The 23,314-nt window shown below is 58.0% G+C and overlaps 1 protein-coding gene across 1 annotated transcript in view; it reads right to left on the minus strand.

Annotated features, from left to right (window-relative positions):
- Positions 1-17,354, minus strand: part of LOC119113833 (brain-specific angiogenesis inhibitor 1-associated protein 2) — a gene marked incomplete at its 3' end in the record, with an annotated part of 70,540 nt that extends 53,186 nt beyond the window's left edge. Inside the window, 1 exon segment of the mRNA XM_037238064.1 lies at positions 17,191-17,354. Within this exon segment, the coding sequence (XP_037093959.1) occupies positions 17,191-17,250 (60 nt within the window).
- Between the last annotated feature and the right edge of the window lie 5,960 nt (positions 17,355-23,314).

Genomic DNA, 23,314 nt, shown 5'->3' on the forward strand with positions numbered 1-23,314 from the left:
AATCAAGAGAAAAGTTTTGTAAAAGTAGTTTAAGTAGGGGGAGGGGAGAGCAGTGGAAGATGACAAACACTAAACAGGTTTTTCTCCGCGTTTGGCCCACTTTCTTCTCAAAACTGGGGAAGCTGAATAAGAGACCACACCCCGCCTGCAGCTCTACACGTGCGTTGCCCGTCGAGAGAAGCTCGACTCCAGTTGTTCTCTTCACGCGCAAGCGAAGGACGCCCTGCTATGGCACGGGTCATTACCGTTCCTTTGTCGTCGCTGCAACAACGCACAGAGAATGCCCGTTTATCTCCAGCCAGCAGCTCGCGGCAAACGGCTACCAAGGTCCCGCCGCGCGGGGCAACTGCCCCGTTAGTGGCCCACTGATTGTCAGGCCAGCCATTGTTTGCAACAGGACGTGCCCTCCCCCTCCCCTCCCCCTGAGGGGCCGGATCCAGAGCTCTACAGCCGTGACCTCTGACCCCGCTTCATGGCCGGCGGCGGGGGAGGGGGAGGGGGCTACAGACCACGCCCCAGGCACACCGGCGCTGATCGGTGGGGGAGCCACGCCGATGGTGACAGTGGTGTCCATGGAAGCGTGGTAGGCGTGGGCCGTTATTAAGGAAGATCCTAACATCCATTTTGATGCTGTTGAAGGTATTTGTCAGCCCGTCAACAGTGTTTGTCTACCACCACAACATAAGAAGTGATCTTGAATTAAGTCTTGTTATTATCCCCATCCCCCAATGACTTTTGAGACGCTCAGCTTGAAGCAAGTCTAGTTGTTATCCCCATCCCCAAATGAATTTTGAGACGCTCAGCTTATGACTGCGACGGAACATCTGGAGCCCGACCGTAGTCACCAATGTGCTGGAGCGAGGCCACCAGACTTCCTGGGCGACATCACGCAACCAAAAATAGGGGAAAGTTATGGTTGTGAAACTAAGGACGTAATGGCCGAAGTGTGAAAATTAAGTACGGGACCCGTGCTTAAGATGGTTTAGAGCCTGATAATTTATGATGAAAGAAAGTGAACCTTCAAGCGCCAAGAAGTGAAACAACGTAACGTACCCACATCATTACACCTATCGGGTTGAGTGGCTTTGAGAGATGACGAAAACTGTCATTGATAAATGATTCTAATAGTGTACAATAAGCAAGAAGCACGCACAGAGCACACAGAAAAGGAAAGCAAGAACCGCAACGAACTGATACGATTAACGTTTCACCTTTTGCGCTTTGCCGATCGATCCCTCTACGTACAACGCCTATGGCTGCATGTCTCTACCGGTGCCATGACTAACTGTTGTACCGGCTATCAAGGGCACGCCCAGCGCACGGAGTCGACCAGCTCCCAGCACCACGTTCGCCGGCCATTAGTCAGACGACGTGATAATTACGCGGCGTAGCACGAGCTGGGGGGGGGCTGTTTACTGTGCCCCGGCTGGCCATGTCGAAGCTGGAGGGGGGGGGGCTGTTTACTGTGCCCCGGCTGGCCATGTCGAAGCTGGGGGGGGGCTGTTTACTGTGCCCCGGCTGGCCATGTCGAAGCTGGGGGGGGGGGGGGCTGTTTACTGTGCCCCGGCTGGCCATGTCGAAGCTGGGGGGGGGGGGCTGTTTACTGTGCCCCGGCTGGCCATGTCGAAGCTGGGGGGGGGGGGGGGGCTGTTTACTGTGCCCCGGCTGGCCATGTCGAAGCGTAGAGGCCGTCTCGGCAAGGCCTCAGACAATGCCGCGCCCGACCACGCATCTGATAGGCTGCGACGCCCGGTCCGGCCGTGGCGAGGCCGAGGTCAGGCTGGGTCAGGCAGGGGCGGGCCGCGCCTGTTGTGATGGGCAGGCTCGACGCACGGCGCGGTGACCTGAGGTCATGGTCAGGCGATCCCCGTCTCGTTACAGCGCTCCCGCAGCGCGTGAACTCAGTCACCTTGGACTAACCGCCTCGGACTACACCATCAACAACTGTTCAACGCCGGGAGACAGAACAATGACACGTAAAGATTGACTGCTCCTTGGATTTCAACAGCTTTACCCCGTGTAATACGCATTCAAAGGCAATCATAGCAAGGGTAGCGTTTGTCAAACAAGGCGCCTCTGTGTTCTACAAATCAGTCTTCCCGGGAATCTCCATGTACGAGGGAGTGTGCCTACGTGCGCGTTGGCTATATGGAGGCTATTGTAAAAAGAATGAATGCACCAGACTACTGCACAATGACTTCTGTGCTGGATCAGTGGGAATTTCCACGCTACCAGCAAACCTACAGTTAAACATTGAGCAATTCATTTTGATGAAACCCCAAGCATAAGCCGACTGGTAAAACTGTGGACAATACTTCTCTTAAAGCGTGCTGGCGACCAGAAGTCTGCAGCCAATTGCCGCGAACGGTCAACGAATTAGCAGCAAGCGTGGTGGCAAGGCTTTTGCGTCACTAGCAGCCGAAGGGGTCGTTCACATCAGTCACAGCCCACTCAACACGTACTTTGCCCATAGATAGATCAAACAGAATTCGTTCCTTTGGGAAATTGAGCTTTTTGGTGGTAGCCAACATGTATTTCGCCGGCTGAAGCCCTGCTTCCTCTACCTCGCCGCTCTCGTCGCTCCAGGTCTCGATCCCTCTCACCCTTCCTCTCCAGCCCATTTCTCACCAATCCCCGGCCTGAAATTGATGGCAATCGGCCAGCGCGTGGCGTCGCTTCCGCTGACGGGAGCCGGGTGATGAGCTCGCACGCCGCCGCCGGGCCGGGCCGGGCGCTTAATAGAGCGGCGGTGACCGGCGCGCGCCCGATGATGGATGACTCTGGCACGGGCCAGGCTGCACCCGTCCGGCACCACGGAGCCGGGGAGTACGACGCCGGGGCTGGCCGGGATCATGTGGCAGCGACGTGTTCCATGCACCGGCGGCAGCTACCGGCATCATTGCCGCTTCTTAAGTTAGATGCAAATTCGCGACGTTCAAACATGATAACATCTTGGTTTAACTTCTGAAGCTCCAACATACCTCAAACTAGGTGCCACGTTGCAACGTTGCAGAACCATAACTTCTGTTTGAACTTCCGAAGCTCCGGCACACAGCATCAGCAAAACAGACCTTCAGTCTCTGGTTTCTCGGCATTGTCAGGTCTTGGCTGAGAACCGACCTTCAGTGTACTAGGAGGCACACACATGCATCGCACGTGACGTCACGGTACATCACTCGTGACCGTGAGGACTGCCTTGAGACGTAAAATATTATCATAATATATCCTTACGACTGCTTGACATAGCCGATCAGCCAGCACTTCCTGACATGCTGGAGGTTGGTGAGGCTCAAAATAACAACTCGCAACGAAGCTCGCCCCGCTTTCTCCGTTTTCGCTGCCGCTATATTGGGCGACAGGAGACCGACTTCGCGGAGCAGATACCACAACTCTGTGCCTACGGGTAACTCTGTGTACCCACGCGGCGTGGTGAGCACCCGGCACGCGGGACAGCTAGGGGGGGGGAGGGGGTCACCGTGGTTAGATCGGATTAAAGCGGCTCCCGGACGACAGCTCTCGGTCTCATCAACGACGGCGCCGACGCTTTCTTCCTATGCGAGAAAGAAAGCATCGACGATCCTTAATGTTTCGTTAAACTTGTGATGTGTTACATGTGATGCACTGTGGAATATCTGTGAAGATACTGAGCAACATTCAGGAACGTGACATAGTTTATTGCTAAATATGCAGTGGAATTATTCGGAGCACGAATTCACCTTCTCTTGGGATATTTCCATTTGCTAACATAACGTACGCCACTGGCGGGCCATCACGCCACGAAACCTGGGAGAAATTTTACCCTGCGATATGTGGAATACCGCGCAAGCACACACGGCACGATCTTCGCACATCGTCACATGCTATCCGCGGCTCATGGTTGGCATGGACACCTGATTTCTTCACCATCCTTATTTTGTTAACCTGACCCCGATAATTGACACTTCACCGGCACGGTCACCGCCGCCACCAGTGACACCGACCACCGGTGATGCAAGCCCTGACCGAGCCGGTGGCTGACACCGCACCAGTGACACCGACCACCGGTGATGCAAGCCCTGACCGAGCCGGTGGCTGACACCGCACCAGTGACACCGACCACCGGTGATGCAAGCCCTGACCGAGCCGGTGGCTGACACCGCACCAGTGACGCCGACCATCGGTGGTTTAAACGCTGACCAAGTCGGTAGTTGACACCGCACCAGTGACACCGACCGTCGGTGGTTTAAACACTGACCAAGTCGGTAGTTGACACCGCACCAGTGACACCGACCGTCGTTGGTTTAAACACTGACCGAGCCGGTGGTAGACACCACACCAGTGACTTCGATCATCGGTGATTTAAACACTGAGAGTGAGCCTGACTCTGACATGGGCCTGGCTCGGAGTCGGGGTTGGCGTCTGAGCCCAGTGGGGGTCTGAGCCCGAGTCCGTGCTTTGGTCTAGGTGTGGGTCTGGATCGGGGTCTGGGTTGGCGTCTGAGCCCAGTGGGGGTCTGAGTCCGAGTCCGTGCTTTGGTCTAGGTGTGGGTCTGGATCGGGGTCTGGGTTGGCGTCTGAGCCCAGTGGGGGTCTGAGTCCGAGTCCGTGCTTTGGTCTAGGTGTGGGTATGGACTTGAGTCTGAGCCTGTCTCTGGGTCTGGGTCTGGATTTGGATCTGGGTCTGGGTCCGAGTCTCGGCCAAGGTCGAGTCTAGTCTACGTTTGGTAGGGTTCTTTACATCTTAACTCTATCTGGTCAACAGAAGGCTTAGGTTCTGTTGGGCCGCCCTGGGGAACCTCACTCTGCATGTTCGGACTAATCCAAGCAGGACCGCAGCGGGCTTACATCTGATCTAGACGCACGGCGGGTTTACATCTGACCTAGACCCACGGCGGGTTTATATCTGGCAGCGATCCACATCTGGCACGGGTTCACGGCGGTGTCAGGGGATCACAGCTCGGCGAGGTCTAGCAGGCCTCACAGGTGACAGGTAAGGCCTGTGGGGCGCGACAGCACAGGGCCCAGGCCACGCCGGCCCTGGCTGGCCCGCCGTCGGACCCGCAGTCAGGGGCCCACGTTTGCCGCCCACGCTCGCTCTGCTTTCCGTCACAACACCGGCTCCCGCGCCCGACGGACGGCGCGGCGCGCGCGGGGGGAGGGGGGGGGGTCGAGTGCTCTCCTGGGGCGGAGCCGATGTTTTGAGGGATAACATGACTCGTCTCAGGCGGCTGTCGACGCCGAGCTACGGCCTCGCATGCCAGGGGTTCCAATGGAGATGAGGCATTGCCCAACACAGCCATGTGTGCCTAACATTCGTAGATTTACGACCTACAGACTTTGCTTTACAATATACAATGCAAGCGTTAAATGAACATAACTTGCTGCTCTATCCCACTATGGAGAGCATCCAGGCGGATTCTCCGCTAATATGCGAGTCGAACCGATAAATATCGGCGCCTAGCTTGTACTTACGTGATTACTACACTGACCTCTCCCGGAGGTCATCACTGTCAGATCAAATACGCATGGAGGACTTACCCAGTCGCCTTGTGACTGGAGAGGGAAAGAAACAGAACAGATGACTTATTCCTCGCAAGACAATGGTAAGCAGCAATTCTTCACTATTAATCATCATGCTGAATGAAACACTGTTGGTGCCACTGCACATTCATTACCAGTTCGTTCCAACAGTCTGCAGACGACGCAAAAATCTCACTTCAACCGCCGCCGAATTCATTTAATACTGGGCGAAAAGCGAGTTTCGATGGAACGGCGCTCTTCTTGAGGCTAATGATGCTATTTGCATTTATTCTGAGCTCTCTTGAAAAGCCAGCGCGTTTTTAATTGAGACAGATAATACCACACGGCAATTATTCAATGCGCACAATGTGTGATTACGAGCAAACACGCTTTCGAGCTCCAATATCAAAAGCGTTGCAGCGGCAGGACCGTTAACAAATCAGCTGAGCAGATAATCAAATCTCTCAGAAACCGTAGGCCGGCTGATTAACTCCGGGATCTTCCGTTGGGAATCAAGGCGATAACTGTCCAGACCGCTTCAGCTGCTCCGCTGAGGGAACGGACGAACGCGTTAGCAGATCGGATCTCAGAGCTGACGGACAGTCTGCGTCGGCGGCCGAGACCGCGGGCCGGTTACTCCGGCCGGCCCAGGCAGAAGGCAAACAGGCTATCATCGACACTGGCCACAATATTTTGGCAGGACAGGGTCGCAGCGATCAGCGGCGCTGGGGATAAGTGCCCCGGACCGTGTTTTTCTGGGTACACGTCTGAGGCAGTGCAGCCGAGGGAGACAGGCCGCGCCGCAGCCGCCGGCGGATCAGAGTCTGGGTGCGCGTCTGAGGCAGTGCAGCCGAGGGGGGCGGGCCGCGCCGCAGCCGCCGGCGAATCAGAGTCTGGGTACGCGTCTGAGGCGGTGCAGCCGAGGGGGGCGGGCCGCGCTGCACCCGCCGGAGGATTAGAGTGGACTCGGCGAGTTTTTGTTTGCGTGCTGAGTGAACGGCGCTGATCCCCCAGCAGCGTAACCGCAATCGACGTCCCATATTTTGATCACGAGAGCTTGAAACGAGGCAACTAGATGCAATGGTCTGCAAATTAGTCACACGAATTTTGCGCCTGGAGAGGAAGAGAACATAGAAGTTCACAACCAGCTGCATGAAGCTTTACAAACTAGCCTCCTCGTCGCGTGATTGGATAACATCATGCCAAAAATGAGCTTCCGACAAAGAATCAAAGACACTTCCAGCGTTCTAACCACGCGTCGGCTGTTGGCCGCGACCAGAATTTACAGGCGTCCATGGCGGATCCTCGAGCCGTCAGGAGTGCCAGCAGGTAAAACAACCATGCGCGCCCGCGCCGCGTGTCCAGTGTACAGTTTGTTTTCCAACGCAACTGGGATCAAGTGCTCAGTTTCGCCCTCCTCAGCGCGTCTTGCTGCACAAGCACTCTGTACGTCATACTGTGTCCAACTGGAGAGCGTACCCAAATCAACGTCATGTGGTTTACGGACGGTGCCAACCAATCCCGGCGGGAAGGAGCCAAGCAGGGAAACAGATAACGGGTGGGTGACTGGCGTCGCTGACGACGCCGGCGAGCAGCACAGAATGCGTTAGCCCAGTTTTGCTCGCGTGCTCCGTTTCCCCGGCTCCGCCACCGTCAGCTAGGGTCAGAAGTCGGGCCAATGGCTGAGTTGCCGCGATGTGGGTGTCCACCTGCTGACTGTCACGCAGGTCAGGGCGGAGAAGGGGTCGGGTTCAGCGGCGAGTCAGGTCAGGCAAGGAAGGCGTTGGGTCAGGGTTCAGGTTAGGTCAGATCCGTGGTTGGCCCGATGGTTGATGACGCAGAGATAGTATCTGCCTTTTAAGTGCCGTACGGGTCAGAACGGATCAGGAGTCGGGCCAGGCAGCAAGTCAGGTCGGGTAAGGTCAGGGGTCGAACAATGGTTGACGATACATGTAATGTCTGCCTGCTGACTCTCGCAGGTGAGGTCTGGCCAGGCACCACGTTGGACGCCAGAGGTCACTACACATCCCGCCAAGTCTGTCGTCAGGGATCAGGGATAGTGGCCAGGCCGGCAGGCAGGTCACGTGACAATCCCGACCAGACGCCGGTCGGCGGGCTTCAAACGGCGGTGCAACAGAGCGTTACAGAGCTGCACACACGCTCCAGCCAACCCCGCCCCGCGCAACGCATTTTCCTGCGGACCGGGCTGCCGCCGCCACCTCGTGACCGCACTCTTAAGCAGACGGCAGGGCGGGGAACAGCGGCGCTGGCCGAGCCCACCACCCTGACTTATGAACCTGACAGCACCGCTCTGCCACAGGCGCTGCGGAAGGTACGCCCTCGGGCGATATTGCTGAGGAGATGAAGTCTCGCCGGTGAATAACAATCACGGGACGCGCTCGCTGCGCACATTGTTGCCAGCAACGATCGTTTTGACAAAGCGGACCACAAGGGGGGCCACCGTCTGATCTGGAGTGCCCACTTCCAGCCGAACGCTGACGCCGGTCACCAGGGAAGACGTGCTCTGGAGGCTGAGAGAACAGGTATTGCGGTGACTGGAGGGTCTGGTGCAGCCCAAGGCCGAGACCAAAGGTTTGAAAATACAATCTGCGAGGACTATAATCCTGGCTGTGTCTCGCAGGGATCGCTATACCTGTCAACTCTCATGTTAAGGGCAGTGTTCCAGATTTGCTCGGGGTTTTGAACTGAAATAGCCATATTGAAGATCGTTCGATGCAGCCCACAGCTCTACTCTTGTTAAGGCCGAAAACCGTCTAGCCTCTGAGCTTTACCCCCGCGAAGACGTGCAGGCTATTTCAGGGAGACTGTTTCGAGGTCACCCGGGCATCCATGACACTATAACGTCATTCAAATTCTGCCATTCCATTAGCCATGCACCGACAGAGGCCAATACAAATACAACTGTCGGGTCGCTCATAACGGGTATTCGTAAGCACGATTTCCAGGTAAAACGGCCGTCAATTGACCTCAATCAATATTGTGCAAGGTGCGATGAAATAATCCAGCAGTGACGGATTGAGGAGCATATTTAACAGATAAATTGTGTTGCCTAGAGTGGTATTTTCCAGTCAAAAGCATGCCAAAAGTCATAAGTCAGCCTATTTCATCATGCCTGATGCTCACTTTAATATCTTGAGATGTGGAACATTCCCTTTAAGCGCGTCCGACACGCGGAAGCAGCAGGATGATGACCTGGGCCTCGGGATCGGCGCTCCACTTCTCAACGGCCGCGTCTGAAGAGATCCTGGACACCCGCGCCCTCTCCCGCGTCAGCGCTCACCGCTGACCCTGACACGGCCCCAGGCACGAGCAGAGCCCCCGGTCGCCGCCGGCCGCCGCTGCCGGCCGCCCTCGCCGCCACAACAGGTACACAATAGTGCCGCCGCGCGCCGGCGGCCTGGTTCAGAGGTTCGCCCGGCGCCATTCAGACCGCCCCGGTCGTGCCAGCACTGATGGTGTTTGCCGGGATAATTAATGTTCTGAATGAGCTCCGCTGCTACGCGAGGCATTCAGGCGTTGCGCAGGGGAGCTTGAGAAACTTTTCATTAACTTTGGGCGCCGCTGTGTGGCGGTTTCGTCAGCTGTTCGGCTGATGTGGTGTGAAAATGTGGTTGGGCTTTGAAGTGCAATTCACGTATTGTCCATGGAGCGACAATAGTGCCACAAGGCAGACCCGCTGTGCGCAGTGTGAGGCAATTCAAAACCATCGGGCTTGAATAGGGAGCTCATTTGATATACTTACTAAAACACCAAACGCGTGACAGAGGACAGCTCACTACAACATTAGCCAATACGTGTCTGGATCAGGCATGTCAGTGAAGTACCAGTGCATACTAAAATAACGGAAACATTTTATAATATCATCTTGTAATTTCGTACATTATCGTGCAACAACTAGCATCACACGACGGACCACAGTTCTTACGGGAGAAGCGTTTATGTTGGTGGCGTACCTTTGCCGTACCCACCCTCACGTTTGTGTTGGTGGCGTACCTTTGCCGTGCCCACCCTCGCGATTCCGATCTCAAAATCGCCACGCTCGACGAGGCACCCGCTTTCCTTTCCAGATCCGAAAAGCCTCTCCTTTAGCCGGAAGTTATATCTTCGTTGATGAAGTGCGCGGATTTCCACCCCTCCGTCTTCCTCACCGGAAGAAATCCCTCAGACCTCCGCCGAGTTTTTCAAAACCTAAATCTCAATCGTATGGTAACGAAGGAATTACACTTCGATCGCAGGGGCGCCGGCTCTGATGACTCTGTCGCGCCAAGTTTTCAAACACCACCGATGGCTTGTTTACCTAGAAATCTTTGGGATGGTTGTGCGGCAAATGGGAGTTAACTCGGTCTAGCAGCCGCGTTCGTGAGAGCTGAGGTCGGTCCGAGATACGAGAAACGCGAGAGGCACGAGAGAGAAAGGAGGTGCAAGAGAGACGAGAGCCACGAGAGAGACGAGGGACATGACAGAGACGAGAAGCGCGAGTGAACACGAGAGACGGGAGGCGCAAGAGAGACGGGAGGTGCGAAAGAGACGAGACATGAGAGAGACGGGAAACGCGAAAGAGACGAGATACACCAGGCAGACGGGAGAGACACCGAGAGATACGACTGAGAGCCATGTCCGTCTCTGACGTCCACGAGACGCCCCCACGCCGTTACCGGTTCGCTTCACCTGTGGCGCTGTTTGCTTACCGTTCACTGTCCAGGCCAGCAATGAGACAAACGGTAATGGAGCGCTCCCGCTAGGCGATGTGATGGAGCCAGACTCATGACGCCAGCTCATCCAATGCCAGGCCTTAACACAATGGAGCACCCAATCGTGACAATGTTTCAACAGCTCATGCCCGGGAGAATAAATGAAAACCAGCCGGACCGTCGGTACAGCCCAGCAGTCGACGACAGCGAAGCGTTATGACATGACACAGGCAGTCGGCAGGACGTCTGAGCTGCGAGTGCCACTCCTCACTCCTCCCGGAAATGCCCCCCCCCCCCTCACTCCTCCTGGGAGTGTCTCCCCTTCCCGCCCATGTCGGCGAACCGCTTGATCTCAGCGCCAACACCAGATGCGGCGGCTGTCGCACGCTGCTTGTACAGACAGCTTCTCGACACCACGAAGAAGCACTGCACGTGCCGTTACGCCGCGGTGCTGGTTTTCCCACGTGTTTTACGAAGCAAGAGTGACGGATTTTGCGGTGGTGCGTGCCGGTGCGTAATTGCCGTCTCGTTTTTCAGTACCGGTAATTATTTTTAATGCCTCGCTGATAAATGAGACGCCGCGCGCTGGGCGGGTGGCATGTTGTAAGTCGCGACAGCTCTTCGTACGACCGCCGGCCGAGGGCATACATTACCACTGCTTCCACAACAAAATGCAAGTAAAAACACGGTGCAAGCATCTTGTTATTCACCGCTTATTCCAGGCTCCATCAATTGAATCTGTCTCGTGGAGTCGCCGGACTCCGCGGCCTCCTCCATGTTGACGTTTATTTGAAATATTTGAAATCCGTGTTGAAGGCTGAGACGTCGCTGGGTGCTTACACCAAACCAATGTGGAAACCACCCCGTTCCACTGACATTCGCCGCATCGTTGGGGTGGAAATGTGGACCATAATAGACTGTCGAGCTATACCTGGTAAGAGCCTCAAAACAGCGACAAAAACAGGCGTGACTGACAATATCCAGGAGAGATTCGTCGAATGCCCATGAAGAGAGGCATACGGTGCGTAGGGTGCACATACTGACCCTCAAAAGCCCCACCCCACCGGACCATGCCTCGCCATCCCACCCGGTGGTGGTGGTGGTAGTGATGGTGGTGGTGGTGGTGGTGGGACATTCAGAGCTTCGTAACCATCCAGCAGCACTCCGGTAAAGTTCAGAACGATATCCTCGGGAAATAAGATTGCATAAGCTTTAACGGAACCCAACGGTTACAGTCCATCCACCCAAGCGCGCAGATCAAAAGTGCGCTTATGTCCAGGCTATGCCGCCCAGTCCAGGTGACCTCAGCGAGGCACGTTAAGACAGGCTGGCTTCTAGATCAGAAGTGCGCTTATGTCCAGGCTATGCCGCCCAGTTCAGGTGACCTCAGCGAGGCACGTTAAGACAGGCTGGCTTCCAGAGCATGTCCGGCAGTCGTCTCTCACTCGGTGGCTGTTCAAGATCCTCCGCACCCCCATCAACAGGCTGGTCATCAACAGGCTCCGTGTCGCTGACCACGGCAATTCGAGTGGAGAAAAATGGAGAGATTCTTTAATGGTTCTAACTAGGGTAGCTAGCAGCTGGCGAGGGTAGTTTATTAAAGTGGTTGGTTGGAGTGGAGTGGAGTGAAAGTAGAATAAAACAGTACGGCTGTTAAATACAGCATATCCGTCTCTGTACTTCGCAATACGTATTTTGCACGCGAAGAATCTTTTCCAGAATCTTCAAAGAATATCAAAAGTAAAGTACAGACAAAGCATATCAGACCCAATCTAAGCCCAATGTTGAATGCTCACGGCCGTGTTCCTGCGCGGAAAGATTGGCCCCCGTCACGGGGTCGTCACGGAATGCCCTGTGACTCGGCGTTCCGGTCAGGCCGGCCCGGCTGGGCCCAGCCCCGGCCGCAGCCGCTTCCAGCCGGCCCAGGCGAAGCGGTTTCGGTCGAAGCCGGTCAGATGATACTCCAGGTCAGCCCAGATGACCGGCTCGGATCAGACTGCAGAGCTCCCACTTCTGGCCTTTGTGATCGGCACCAGCGTGTCGACGGCCTGCACCGCTGTTCGGTCTGGCTTGGTCAGGTCAGGTCAGACCAGGTCAGGTCAGGTCAGGACATGACAGTCAGTGTCATGCCAGGTCAGTTCAGACCAGGTTAGGTCAGGTCAGGCCCGGTCAGGGCAGGGCAGGTCAGGCCAGGTCCAGTCCGGTCAGGACCGTCGCAGGACAGAGCGGCGTTGCAGCATCCCCGACATATGATTGCTGGTGGAGCTGCAGCTGCGCCACCGACAGCTGGGTTCGGACCTACAGCTCTGGTGGTCAGTCTGAGGCAGCGACACGGACTAATGCCCGCAGTCAGCACCGTCGCGCCGGCGCTGAACTGGAGGAGCTCACTTCCGTACGCCCGTGCGGCAACACCAATTCCAAACGCCCCGGAGCTGGAAAACTTCGACGGCCATGCTACGTGACGCCAGAATGCTGGAACGACCTTTCATCGGACATCATTCCTGCCAGACAGCGGGGGTGTAGATATTTCCCACGGAGTTACCCGCGGACGTCCCAGTTCACGAACTGCGTGCACAGCAGTCCTCCCTCAACAGAGGGGTGCTAGCAAACGAGGGAATAAATTCACAACGAGAAAAGCTTCGGTGCAACTCGTAAAAGTAGGGTGTGCAGTCGAACAATAACCCAGCTAGCAATGGACCAAGGCGAACGACATGGAGTGAAGATGTTTGGTGTGTTTATCTCCAGCCCGCGTATCTCCACATTCACAGCATACGGCACTGTGGCATCAGTCTTTCCTTCCACACCAAATAATTGTTTTTTAGGACGTAAATCCCATCACAACGCGCAGTCAATTCTTACGTTTAAACGGTAGCTAGAACCACGCTTAAAGCCAATCGTGGCTTTGCGACACAGCCGAGCTATCTCGGCCAGAGCATCAAATCCCGGATGGTACAATTGTTCTGACCCCGTCCCCATGTAATGTGTTTGTGTGCTCACAAAAACACACCATACCAGGCGGAAAGTGGCGACAATTATTCCATACGTAATGCTAATGGCATGTCTCAATCACTCCGCAACACTACAGCGTCAAATAAGTGCAAAATGGCTGATGTAGTTCTGACCGTTGCTGGAAAAAACACCATGCAGCTCTTCCTGAGCTGTCACGGTGAACACAGATGCCCTGGCGAGTTCTTTCGAACTTTGCCCGGAGGTCGGAGGCCAAAAGACGATGTACCGACATTGGCTGCCATTCGTCAGAATGTATCAAGCCAGGGAGCGCCTGGCCGAGGGAGGACCGATAGTTTTTCCCAAAGGCCCGACAACCTGCCAGTACCAGGAGCAGACTGAGTCAATCTTCAGCAAAGCCGTGGCTTGAAATTTGAATTCAAGGCAACCCCGTTCAGTACAGCGTCACCTATGAGGGCTGGCCACAAGCTGAATAGCGCTCGAAAAAACATGCATAAATAAGTACGCCTGTGTGTGTGTGAGTGTAGACGTGTGTGCACAGTTATGGTACATTTATCGTTTCATTAACATAAGATTCCATGTTTTCAATTTAGACGTGTCGCACGAAGTAAGTGTTTGCTGACAAGAGGCATCACTACCCGTTTTCCATAGTAATGGAAAAGTGCCTGATGCATGCTCTAGTGTGACGCGCATGCTAATTCACCAGAACAGTGATCGCGAGAAAAAGGCAGTGCTTTAGTGAAGACGCCACGCCCGGCTGACTGGCCCCACACGACTCGTTTGTAAAACAGCGTCCGCATCTTATAGAAAACCACAACTCGAGCCTGCCGCGGCGTCGTGTTTACGATGACAACGCACCAAAGCTGCCACTTTCCTAGAACATCCACATGCCGGCCGCCTGGCATTGTATCGATTTGGGAGCCAGGCCGGCGGGTGTGCCGAGGCGCTCTCTGCGGCTCCGGTGTCGGCCGGAGCCCACGGCGGAGGCGGAGGCTCCACAGTGACACTGACGGAGCAGGCATACCGACAACAGAATGTCACGGTAATTGGACAGGCCGGCGCGGGGAGCATGTCGGACAGCATGCACGCCGAGGAACTCGTGGAATGACACAGCAACAGCAAGACAATGGCACACAGCTGCATAGAATTTAGAGTGGTAATCTAGCTTTGAGCGAGAGGGCAAGAGCTGGAGACCCCGCCAGAAAAGCAGGGAGTAGTAGATCGAGCAGGGTCCTGCACTAAAGTTTCCCTATTGTCTTCGCCTGTGCCCTCTTCAGTCACGGCTCATGAGAGAAACTGCAGGACGGGACGCGCCGCATTTTGGGTGACATTGCTGGGCTTTGTAGGGAGTAGTGGTAGCGGCAGCTGCAGCCGCCTCCTCGTGCACGACCGGCAGCCGTGTCGGTGACCTGACACCGTATGGTAGCTGGACGTGCTCCCTGGGGTAGCTCGCGGGGAGCAGCACCAGCAACTGGCGGCCACCTGAGACCGCACGGTCACCGGCTGTGCTCCCTGGGGTAGCTCGCGGGGAGCGGCACCAGCAACCGGCGGCCACCTGAGACCGCACGGTGGCCGGACATGCTCCCTGGGGTAGCTCGCGGGGAGCGGCACCAGCAACCGGCGGCCACCTGAAACCGCACGGTCACCGGCCGTGCTCCCTGGGGTAACTCGCGGGGAGCGGCACCAGCGACCGGCGGCCACCTGAGACCGCACGGTCACCGGCCGTGCTCCCTGGGGTGGCTCGCGGGGAGCGGCACCAGCGAGCGGACACGGGCGAGGTGACCGCCCGACGGTGGTGCAACACCTCACTGTGACACGGAGACACCAGCCCGGTCCCGGCGACCCGCTGGCACAGAGCCCCCCTCCCCCTCACCACCCCAGGTGGGTCAGCTCGGGGCCGGTGAAGTGACGGGGCTCACTCCAGGCAGCAGGCAGGGGGGGGGGGCGGTTTGGCGGCTGCTGCTGAGTTGGAGCCCTGCCAGTCCGATCACCGAGTGTCGAAAACGCGACGGCCCGGGTGGAGTGGGGCGCGGGGGGGGGAGGGGCACAGGGGCGTGGCGCGAATGGGCTTAATCCACCGGCTCTGTCTGGAAGGCATTTACACCGCCAAAGAGCGACCGCTGGGTTCTGAATTCGCGGCCGGATATCTATTTCATTCGTCGCGCTCAGAGCGTGGCTTTGAAGGATTAACTAGTACAATTCATCACTTTGGAAGATGATCGTCAGCAGGGCCAGCCAGATCAGGCCCTGCACCACTGGACCAGCCACGCTGGGCTGGGGAGGGCGGCTGGGCATTTATGACGAACGGAGGCGTGGAGACCAATCGGTGGAAGAACGTCTCTTGCTCAGATCTTAATGATGGACTGTGGATCACTGGTGCCTCTTGGCGGGGAGAGATCACAGGGAGCCGGAGGGAGCGGGGGAGGAGGGGAGTTGAACGCGGCTGTGGCCCAGGGACGACCAGCTGCTACAGAATACCAGTATATGGCCGCCTGCAGTACCGCAGGTCGGTAGTTCACCCCGGCCCCATCCCGGTCACCAGTGCAGTTGTTCAGTATTGGCCAACTGGACCTGACGGCTCAGGTTTTTCCGTCGTCGACACAACGGTACAACAACGACTGTAGACCTTGTTCTGGAGCACAGCCGGTTGCGCTAGTGACATGTCTGATCAGATGATTTGATCTGATATGGTGGTGTAGAGAGAGAGAGGGGGAAGGGACAGTTAAAACATGCCTCGAATGCTTTGCAGTGGAACTGTGGTTGAGTTCCCACTTAATTAGCGCTTGCCAAAGAATGCGCTTACGCATCGCGCAAACGCGACAAACAATAACATCATTCGTGCTTCAGCTTCCGTCGAAGTTAACGCTCAGTGAAGATCTGGACCTGGCATCTGTCGACTTCTAACACCCACACAACAGTCTGAAGGCAGTGTCGTCTTGGCACTGACTTTGCGTCGGACCGAGCCGTTCGCCGAATTCTCGTGCGGCCAGTACACTTCCTGCCAATCCGTTCCGCCAGCCGACCTCAGCACCGGACAGGGCAGCCGGCAGACAGCTCCGCTGGGCGGGCAGGACAGCCGCCGGGCAGCTCCGCTGGGCGGGCAGGACAGCCGGACCGGCCACGCCACGCCGCGGCCTGCTGGCTGGGCAGTGAGCCCAGCCTCGTTCAGTTTTCAGTGTTCATCGCCGGCTCAGTGAGTTCGTTGTTCAGTGTTCACCGATGCATGGGTCGGGAGCCCCGAGCGCCGTCCGGCTCTCCCAGGGGCCCGGCCGCAGTCGGAGCCGCCGACCGGCGCGGGTCTCCTCCGGCCGCGGTGCGGAGACCACCGGAGACGCAGGGCCGGACTCATCGCGCCGGCTATGACAGTGCCCCGAGCATCGCGGGCGACGTGCGGATGGTGCGGGGAGGCACACGCCGTGAGAGCTGGGAGCAATTTGACGGCGTGCTTGAGTGTCGGTAATTCACAGGCACTCATGATTACCCAGGCGATGTTACCACGCGCTAAAGATCTTAAATCATGATACGGATTCGGACAAACCAGAATCCCGTGACGTGCACTGAAATACCAATAGAACCGCCCATATCCCCGTGCCAAAACAATGATGTCATGGTCTAAAACTGATGCCTCATAGCCCAGCCCCTCCCGTGCCTGAAGCCATCCCATCACAAACAGCAGCCCACCGTCACCGGCGGCGCATCGGCGACCACTAGGTCTGCATCAGCACCGCGCAACACGGCAAGCGGGCCTGCCATGGAGACTCACGTCGCTCACGGAAGACGTCTTGATCTTCTGACCGCGGAGAATGTGTGTAACGTGGGCCAGACCCGATGACGTGCCACCCGAAACAGATCATATCAGGCCTGCCCGGCTCAGCAGTCTGCCAGAGACTCGTTCCTTCATCCCCTCACCTAGATCAGTGCTTTCTACATACATAGGTAGAAGGAACTCCACCGAAACACCGGGGAGCATTGCCCTTCGTCGGTGCATTGGCTCACACGCGTGACGTCCTCACCTTGTATATGCTATCCACCAGCCTGGCCACCTCCTCCGTGTCGACAGCGGGGCTCGTCATGGCCGCAGCCAGTCCTGGCGCCGGGGCCACCCCACCGCTCCGCACCACGTCCCGCGCGACACGACGCGTCCAGGGCCGAGCCGCGCGCACTCCACCACAGTGGCACCGAGCGCAGACTGCCGCTCCTTCGCCCGCCGCCCGCGACGGACGACCGGGCGATCAGCCTGCCACCTGGCGCCGAGCGAGGGAAGTCGGCGGCGGTGTGGCACGGTCGCACCGCCGCCGCGGGGGCCCGCAGACGGCGGAGCAATGTGCGAGGGACGCAAGTAAGGCCTGCTATGCAATTCCACGTTGTTTTTCTCATGGATGCGTTGCATGCTCAAGGACAATGATCTCCGTTCTAATTAAAAAGTACAGTGCGGACAGACTACGCGTTTGAAGCCACTTCTCACAATTGTTCTCCTAACGCAAGGTCAGGGGGTACCTGCACGCGACATCTCCGCGTAATTTTTGGGCTGCCGGCATCTGTGGGGACAGAGCCTGCGCCCTCCCGTCATAGCGGTTTCCAATGTCGCACAAAATACTGTGCCCGCAGGAACGACGACGGCATGCCACCTTCGCAACGACATGTCGTCGTACGTCATCACACTGACGACATGCCGTCGCACGTCATCACACTGACGGGTGGCGCTGAGCCCAGCTCGCAGTGCGGTGTGGAGGCTTCCATGTGGTATGGTTTGCAGGTTAAGGACGAACACCGGCGTCCCGCCTTTCTAGTTGTCATGGACTTCGGCAGACGGTGCGGGCGGCTCAAAAATGTTCTCTCCGCAAATTAAAAAGGCAAATAATCGAGCTCACCGAAACTATCTTTCACTCAAAGGAGCTTCCCCAAAACTCGCGCAAGAGGAACACGTTCGGTTTGGGGGTCTCTTGAGTATGCGAGACACACACAGGCCGACGCTGGAACCAATAAGCTCTGCTGGATGGTCACCACCCGCTGAAAATTAGATGAACAAATAAAACAGCAGGCTAGCCACAGCAAGAGAAACCCACTCTTATGACATGGGACATGATTGCAAGACAAGACGAATCTTGCAACATCGGCTTTGTAACGAAAGATGGCAGCCGTCGCTTTCCCACGAGCTTAACGATGTGGTCGCCATCTCATTAGACGCTCGTCTCTGATCGCAGCGCAGACAGCCATGCTGCGTCAGTCCACCCGCACCGCGGCTGTGGTACCGTCGGAGGGACGACAGCCATGGTTCCGTCCCCTTCCTGCCACCAGGGGTACGACAGTCGGACAGCGTCAGTCCACCCGCACCGCGGCCGTGGTACCGTCGGAGGGACGACAGCCATGGTTCCTTCCGCCTCCCTTCCATCGGGGGCACGACAGTCGGACAGCGTCAGTCCACCCGCACCGCGGCCGTGGTGCCGTCGGAGGGACGACAGCCATGGTTCCTTCCCCCTCCCTTCCATCGGGGGCACGACAGTCGGACAGCGTCAGTCCACCCGCACCGCGGCCGTGGTGCCGTCGGAGGGACGACAGCCATGGTTCCTTCCCCCTCCCTTCCATCGGGGGCACGACAGTCGGACAGCGTCAGTCCACCCGCACCGCGGCCGTGGTACCGTCGGAGGGACGACAGCCATGGTTCCTTCCCCCTCCCTTCCATCGGGGGCACGACAGTCGGACAGCGTCAGTCCACCCGCACCGCGGCCGTGGTACCGTCGGAGGGACGACAGCCATGGTTCCTTCCCCCTCCCTTCCATCGGGGGCACGACAGTCGGACAGCGTCAGTCCACCCGCACCGCGGCCGTGGTGCCGTCGGAGGGACGACAGCCATGGTTCCTTCCCCCTCCCTTCCATCGGGGGCACGACAGTCGGACAGCGTCAGTCCACCCGCACCGCGGCCGTGGTGCCGTCGGAGGGACGACAGCCATGGTTCCTTCCCCCTCCCTTCCATCGGGGGCACGACAGTCGGACAGCGTCAGTCCACCCGCACCGCGGCCGTGGTGCCGTCGGAGGGACGACAGCCATGGTTCCTTCCCCCTCCCTTCCATCGGGGGCACGACAGTCGGACAGCGTCAGTCCACCCGCACCGCGGCCGTGGTACCGTCGGAGGGACGACAGCCATGGTTCCTTCCCCCTCCCTTCCATCGGGGGCACGACAGTCGGACAGCGTCAGTCCACCCGCACCGCGGCCGTGGTACCGTCGGAGGGACGACAGCCATGGTTCCTTCCCCCTCCCTTCCATCGGGGGCACGACAGTCGGACAGCGTCAGTCCACCCGCACCGCGGCCGTGGTGCCGTCGGAGGGACGACAGCCATGGTTCCTTCCCCCTCCCTTCCATCGGGGGCACGACAGTCGGACAGCGTCAGTCCACCCGCACCGCGGCCGTGGTGCCGTCGGAGGGACGACAGCCATGGTTCCTTCCCCCTCCCTTCCATCGGGGGCACGACAGTCGGACAGCGTCAGTCCACCCGCACCGCGGCCGTGGTGCCGTCGGAGGGACGACAGCCATGGTTCCTTCCCCCTCCCTTCCATCGGGGGCACGACAGTCGGACAGCGTCAGTCCACCCGCACCGCGGCCGTGGTACCGTCGGAGGGACGACAGCCATGGTTCCTTCCCCCTCCCTTCCATCGGGGGCACGACAGTCGGACAGCGTCAGTCCACCCGCACCGCGGCCGTGGTACCGTCGGAGGGACGCCGGTCATTTGGACGCCTTTTACACTCCACTCGTCAGCAGCATCAGACATACCTGGGCAGCGTCGGACGACGGCAGCCTGTAGCGCCCCTCCTAACGGCACGTCACGTGACGTGCCGCGCGCGTCACGCTCGTTCGTGACGAGAGACGTTCAAGTGACCGAGTGAGGTCTGTGTGGTCTGTGTGGTATGACCGGGTGTGGTCTGTGTGGTCTGACCGGGTGTGGCCTGTGTGGTCTGTGTGGTATGACCGGGTGTGGCCTGTGTGGTCTGTGTGGTATGACCGGGTGTGGTCTGTGTGGTTTGACCGGGTGTGGCCTGTGTGGTCCGTGTGGTATGACCGGGTGTGGTCTGTGTGGTCTCTGTGGTATGACCGGGTGTGTTCTGTGTGGTCTGACCGGGTGTGGTCTGTGTATATAGCACTGAAGAGATTACCACTGATCAGACACTTGGTAAAACAACGATATGGCCGATCGATGATTCTGAAACGAGACAAACATAAATATGCCGTTGTCTGGTGACTGAAATATGCTGTACAAGTGCGTGTGGACTGTGGAGCACAAATTTAAGCCAACAAACACGAAAGGTACAAAACAGAATGTTGAACACAAAACTTTCAAATCAGCGCAGCTACACAAAGCATTGGAACGGAAAATAATGAGGCAGTGTGATTGATTGGAGGTGCAGCAAATTTCGTCAATTAAAAAACCGGTTGTCATGCACAAGTAATGAGGAATCGGTCCTCGGTCCAGACTGGTCCTCTTCGCGTCCGACCGGGAGCGTTCTCCGGCTGACCGCTCTGGGCCGGTCTCCCAGCCGCTCCAGCGGGAAGTCCTGCTCGAGCCCGCATCATCCCGGTGGCAGAGCCGCGCGTGGGGTAGACACCGGGGTCTCGGATAACCCGGACTGGCAACAACGCCGACCCACCATACACCGCTGAGCTCTGAAGTCTTAGCCGCTTGGCTAATACACAGCCAAGTGGTCATTCCGTTAGCAGGCACGCTTGCCCAGCGGCGATACACCGCCGTCGCCAGGTCCCCCCAGGGCTCCCCAGCGGCGATACACCGCCGTCGCCAGGTCCTCCCAGGGCTCCCCAGCGGCGATACACCGCCGTCGCCAGGTCCCCCCAGGGCTCCCCAGCGGCGGGACACCGCCGTCGCCAGGCCTTTCCAAGGCTCCCCAGCGGCGATACACCGCCGTCGCCAGGTCCCCCCAGGGCTCCCCAGCGGCGAGACACCGGCGGCGGCTGCGTCCCGCCCCGGCAGACCGGGCGGTCGCGCTGTTTGCCGCCATTAGCGCTCACAGGGCAGGGGCCGGGAGGGCGTGTTGGGTTCCGACCCCTCCCCCTTTGTCCGGCGCCGGTGCTGCCTCTGCCCGCGTTCTCCAGACTCGGGCTGGGGAATAGCGGATAGGGTGCTATCGGAGATTCCCTCCACGGTCAACAGTCGACTCCCGCCCATGGGAAATGGGCACACGCATCCACCGGCAGCCCGCCGTGGGTTATGGGCGCGCGCAGCGTCACGTGGTTCAAGCAACATTACGTCCATGGCTTGTCGCCCTCGGGCCACGACCTGGGCGAAAATCGACGGGGACGCGGCGGGCTGTGCCGAGGTCAGCACGGGCTGGGCTGAGGTCAGCACGATTATGTTTTTTGTGGGGGGGAGGGGGGAGGGGGGGATACGACGCACTCAGCTGCTCAGGCTAAAAGGCGTCGTCTGCTTTTCACCCCAACAGGAAGTATTGGCACCACAAGAAACCGAGCCCCTTGTTTCCGATTTCCCAGACGCGCAGCTTCTTAACCACTACTCCATTGATATCCCACCAGCACGGTGATGTGCAAGCTAACATCTAACTATGCACGAAAGTCTTTGCGGAAGACCTGTCCGATTTTCTTGGATTTGGGTCCTTTATTTAAGCTGTTGCTGAAAGCAACTGCATACACCTGTTTTTCGTCACCATCATTAGCTCCTTACCGTCGATCGCAAGCAGCAGCTTACGACAGGCGGTTATCCTAGCACTGAGACTCGCACGGGTAACAACAGCTGATAAACATCGTTTGGTGCAATGCATTTATTGTCTTTTTACTTAATTTGACCCGAGCAGTAATTGGACCTACTTGTATCCTTCGCCAGCTGTAAACGAATGCAGGACTGTAACGGCTTAACGTCAGCATTTTCCCACGTGTGCAGTCCGACATGATACCCCGCGGACGCCAACATGGCGTCAAGTGCTCTGTGCCAGATCGGGGCCGGTCCATTGATGGTGCTGCTGCTTGTTATAGATGCCACTGACTGGTCGGCAGATTTGTAGGCCCGCCGTTGGGCCCACCTCTGTCAAACGATCACACCGGAACCGTGGTGTCCTCCTGAAGGCTAACACACTGCTGCACTGCCGACACCATCAGAGACGCAGCCAGGATCTGCTTAGTGGAGGGATCCAGAGCTCAGCGAGTACGGTTCACGCCGTCTGTTCAACTTTCTGTCGGCAGCACGCTGGCGTGGCGCTGGGGGGGGATGGGGGGGAGGAGGCGCGAGGCCCCGCGGGTCCCTGCCCTGGCTACGCCCATGCGCGTGACCTCGTCATATCGAGAACACTGAGTGGAAACAACGCGTCCAGTGTCTGGGTTAAAAGTAGCACCATTTTGGTGTCATCTGCGCCACGTCAGTAACCAAGCAAATCAGAGCAGAAGTCGCAAGCATCGAACGAAACCCACAAACCGCCACGTGCCTACTCCCCATTTATTGAGGCAACGGAACGAGATTTGCGTATGTACAGAATTACACTGTTTTCATGTCACACGTCTCGTTATACAAATACATTAACACTGGGCGAGACCGGGCCAACCGACACGCGCACCGCGACGGCGCGCTCGGATGCCCTCTGCGAAAATATGACTGCCAGCCGCGTCGCTCGATCGTAATCGCACACAGCGAGCGAGCATGGCTCAGGCCGCCGCCCCGCCACCGGAAATGCGGGACGGCGACGGCGGCGCCACCTTTTCCGGCGCAGTGGCGCCGCCGCGCGGACCGTTCGGAAGTACAAGCGGGCGGCCACTATGTACACGGCGGGCGGGGCGCACGCCTGGCATCTACAGTTATCACAACATAACGCCAAACAGGTTAGTCCAAATCACCGCTCTACCGGGGTCGTGGTGGGTGGAGGCGGGCGGCGGGCCGGCCGACGGGCGCCACCCAGCTTTGTACAGATTAGCGGGGGCGGGGCGGACGGCCGACCGGCCGGCGCGCGACACTGGTTAGAGGGCGGGGCCGCGCGGCGGGGACACTACTCGGGCCTGCAAGCGGTCACGTGGAATGGTTAGAAAACAGAACAACAACAAACGTAACACTGTCGTCTGGCCAGCGGCTGGAATCACGGCGAGGGCACGCCGCCGCCTCGCTCGCAGCTCCCCTGTTCCCTCTGC

This window comes from Pollicipes pollicipes, unplaced genomic scaffold (assembly GCF_011947565.3).
Source record: "Pollicipes pollicipes isolate AB1234 unplaced genomic scaffold, Ppol_2.1 Scaffold_7262;HRSCAF=8765_pilon_pilon_pilon, whole genome shotgun sequence".
In the NCBI taxonomy this organism is placed as follows: domain Eukaryota; kingdom Metazoa; phylum Arthropoda; class Thecostraca; order Pollicipedomorpha; family Pollicipedidae; genus Pollicipes; species Pollicipes pollicipes.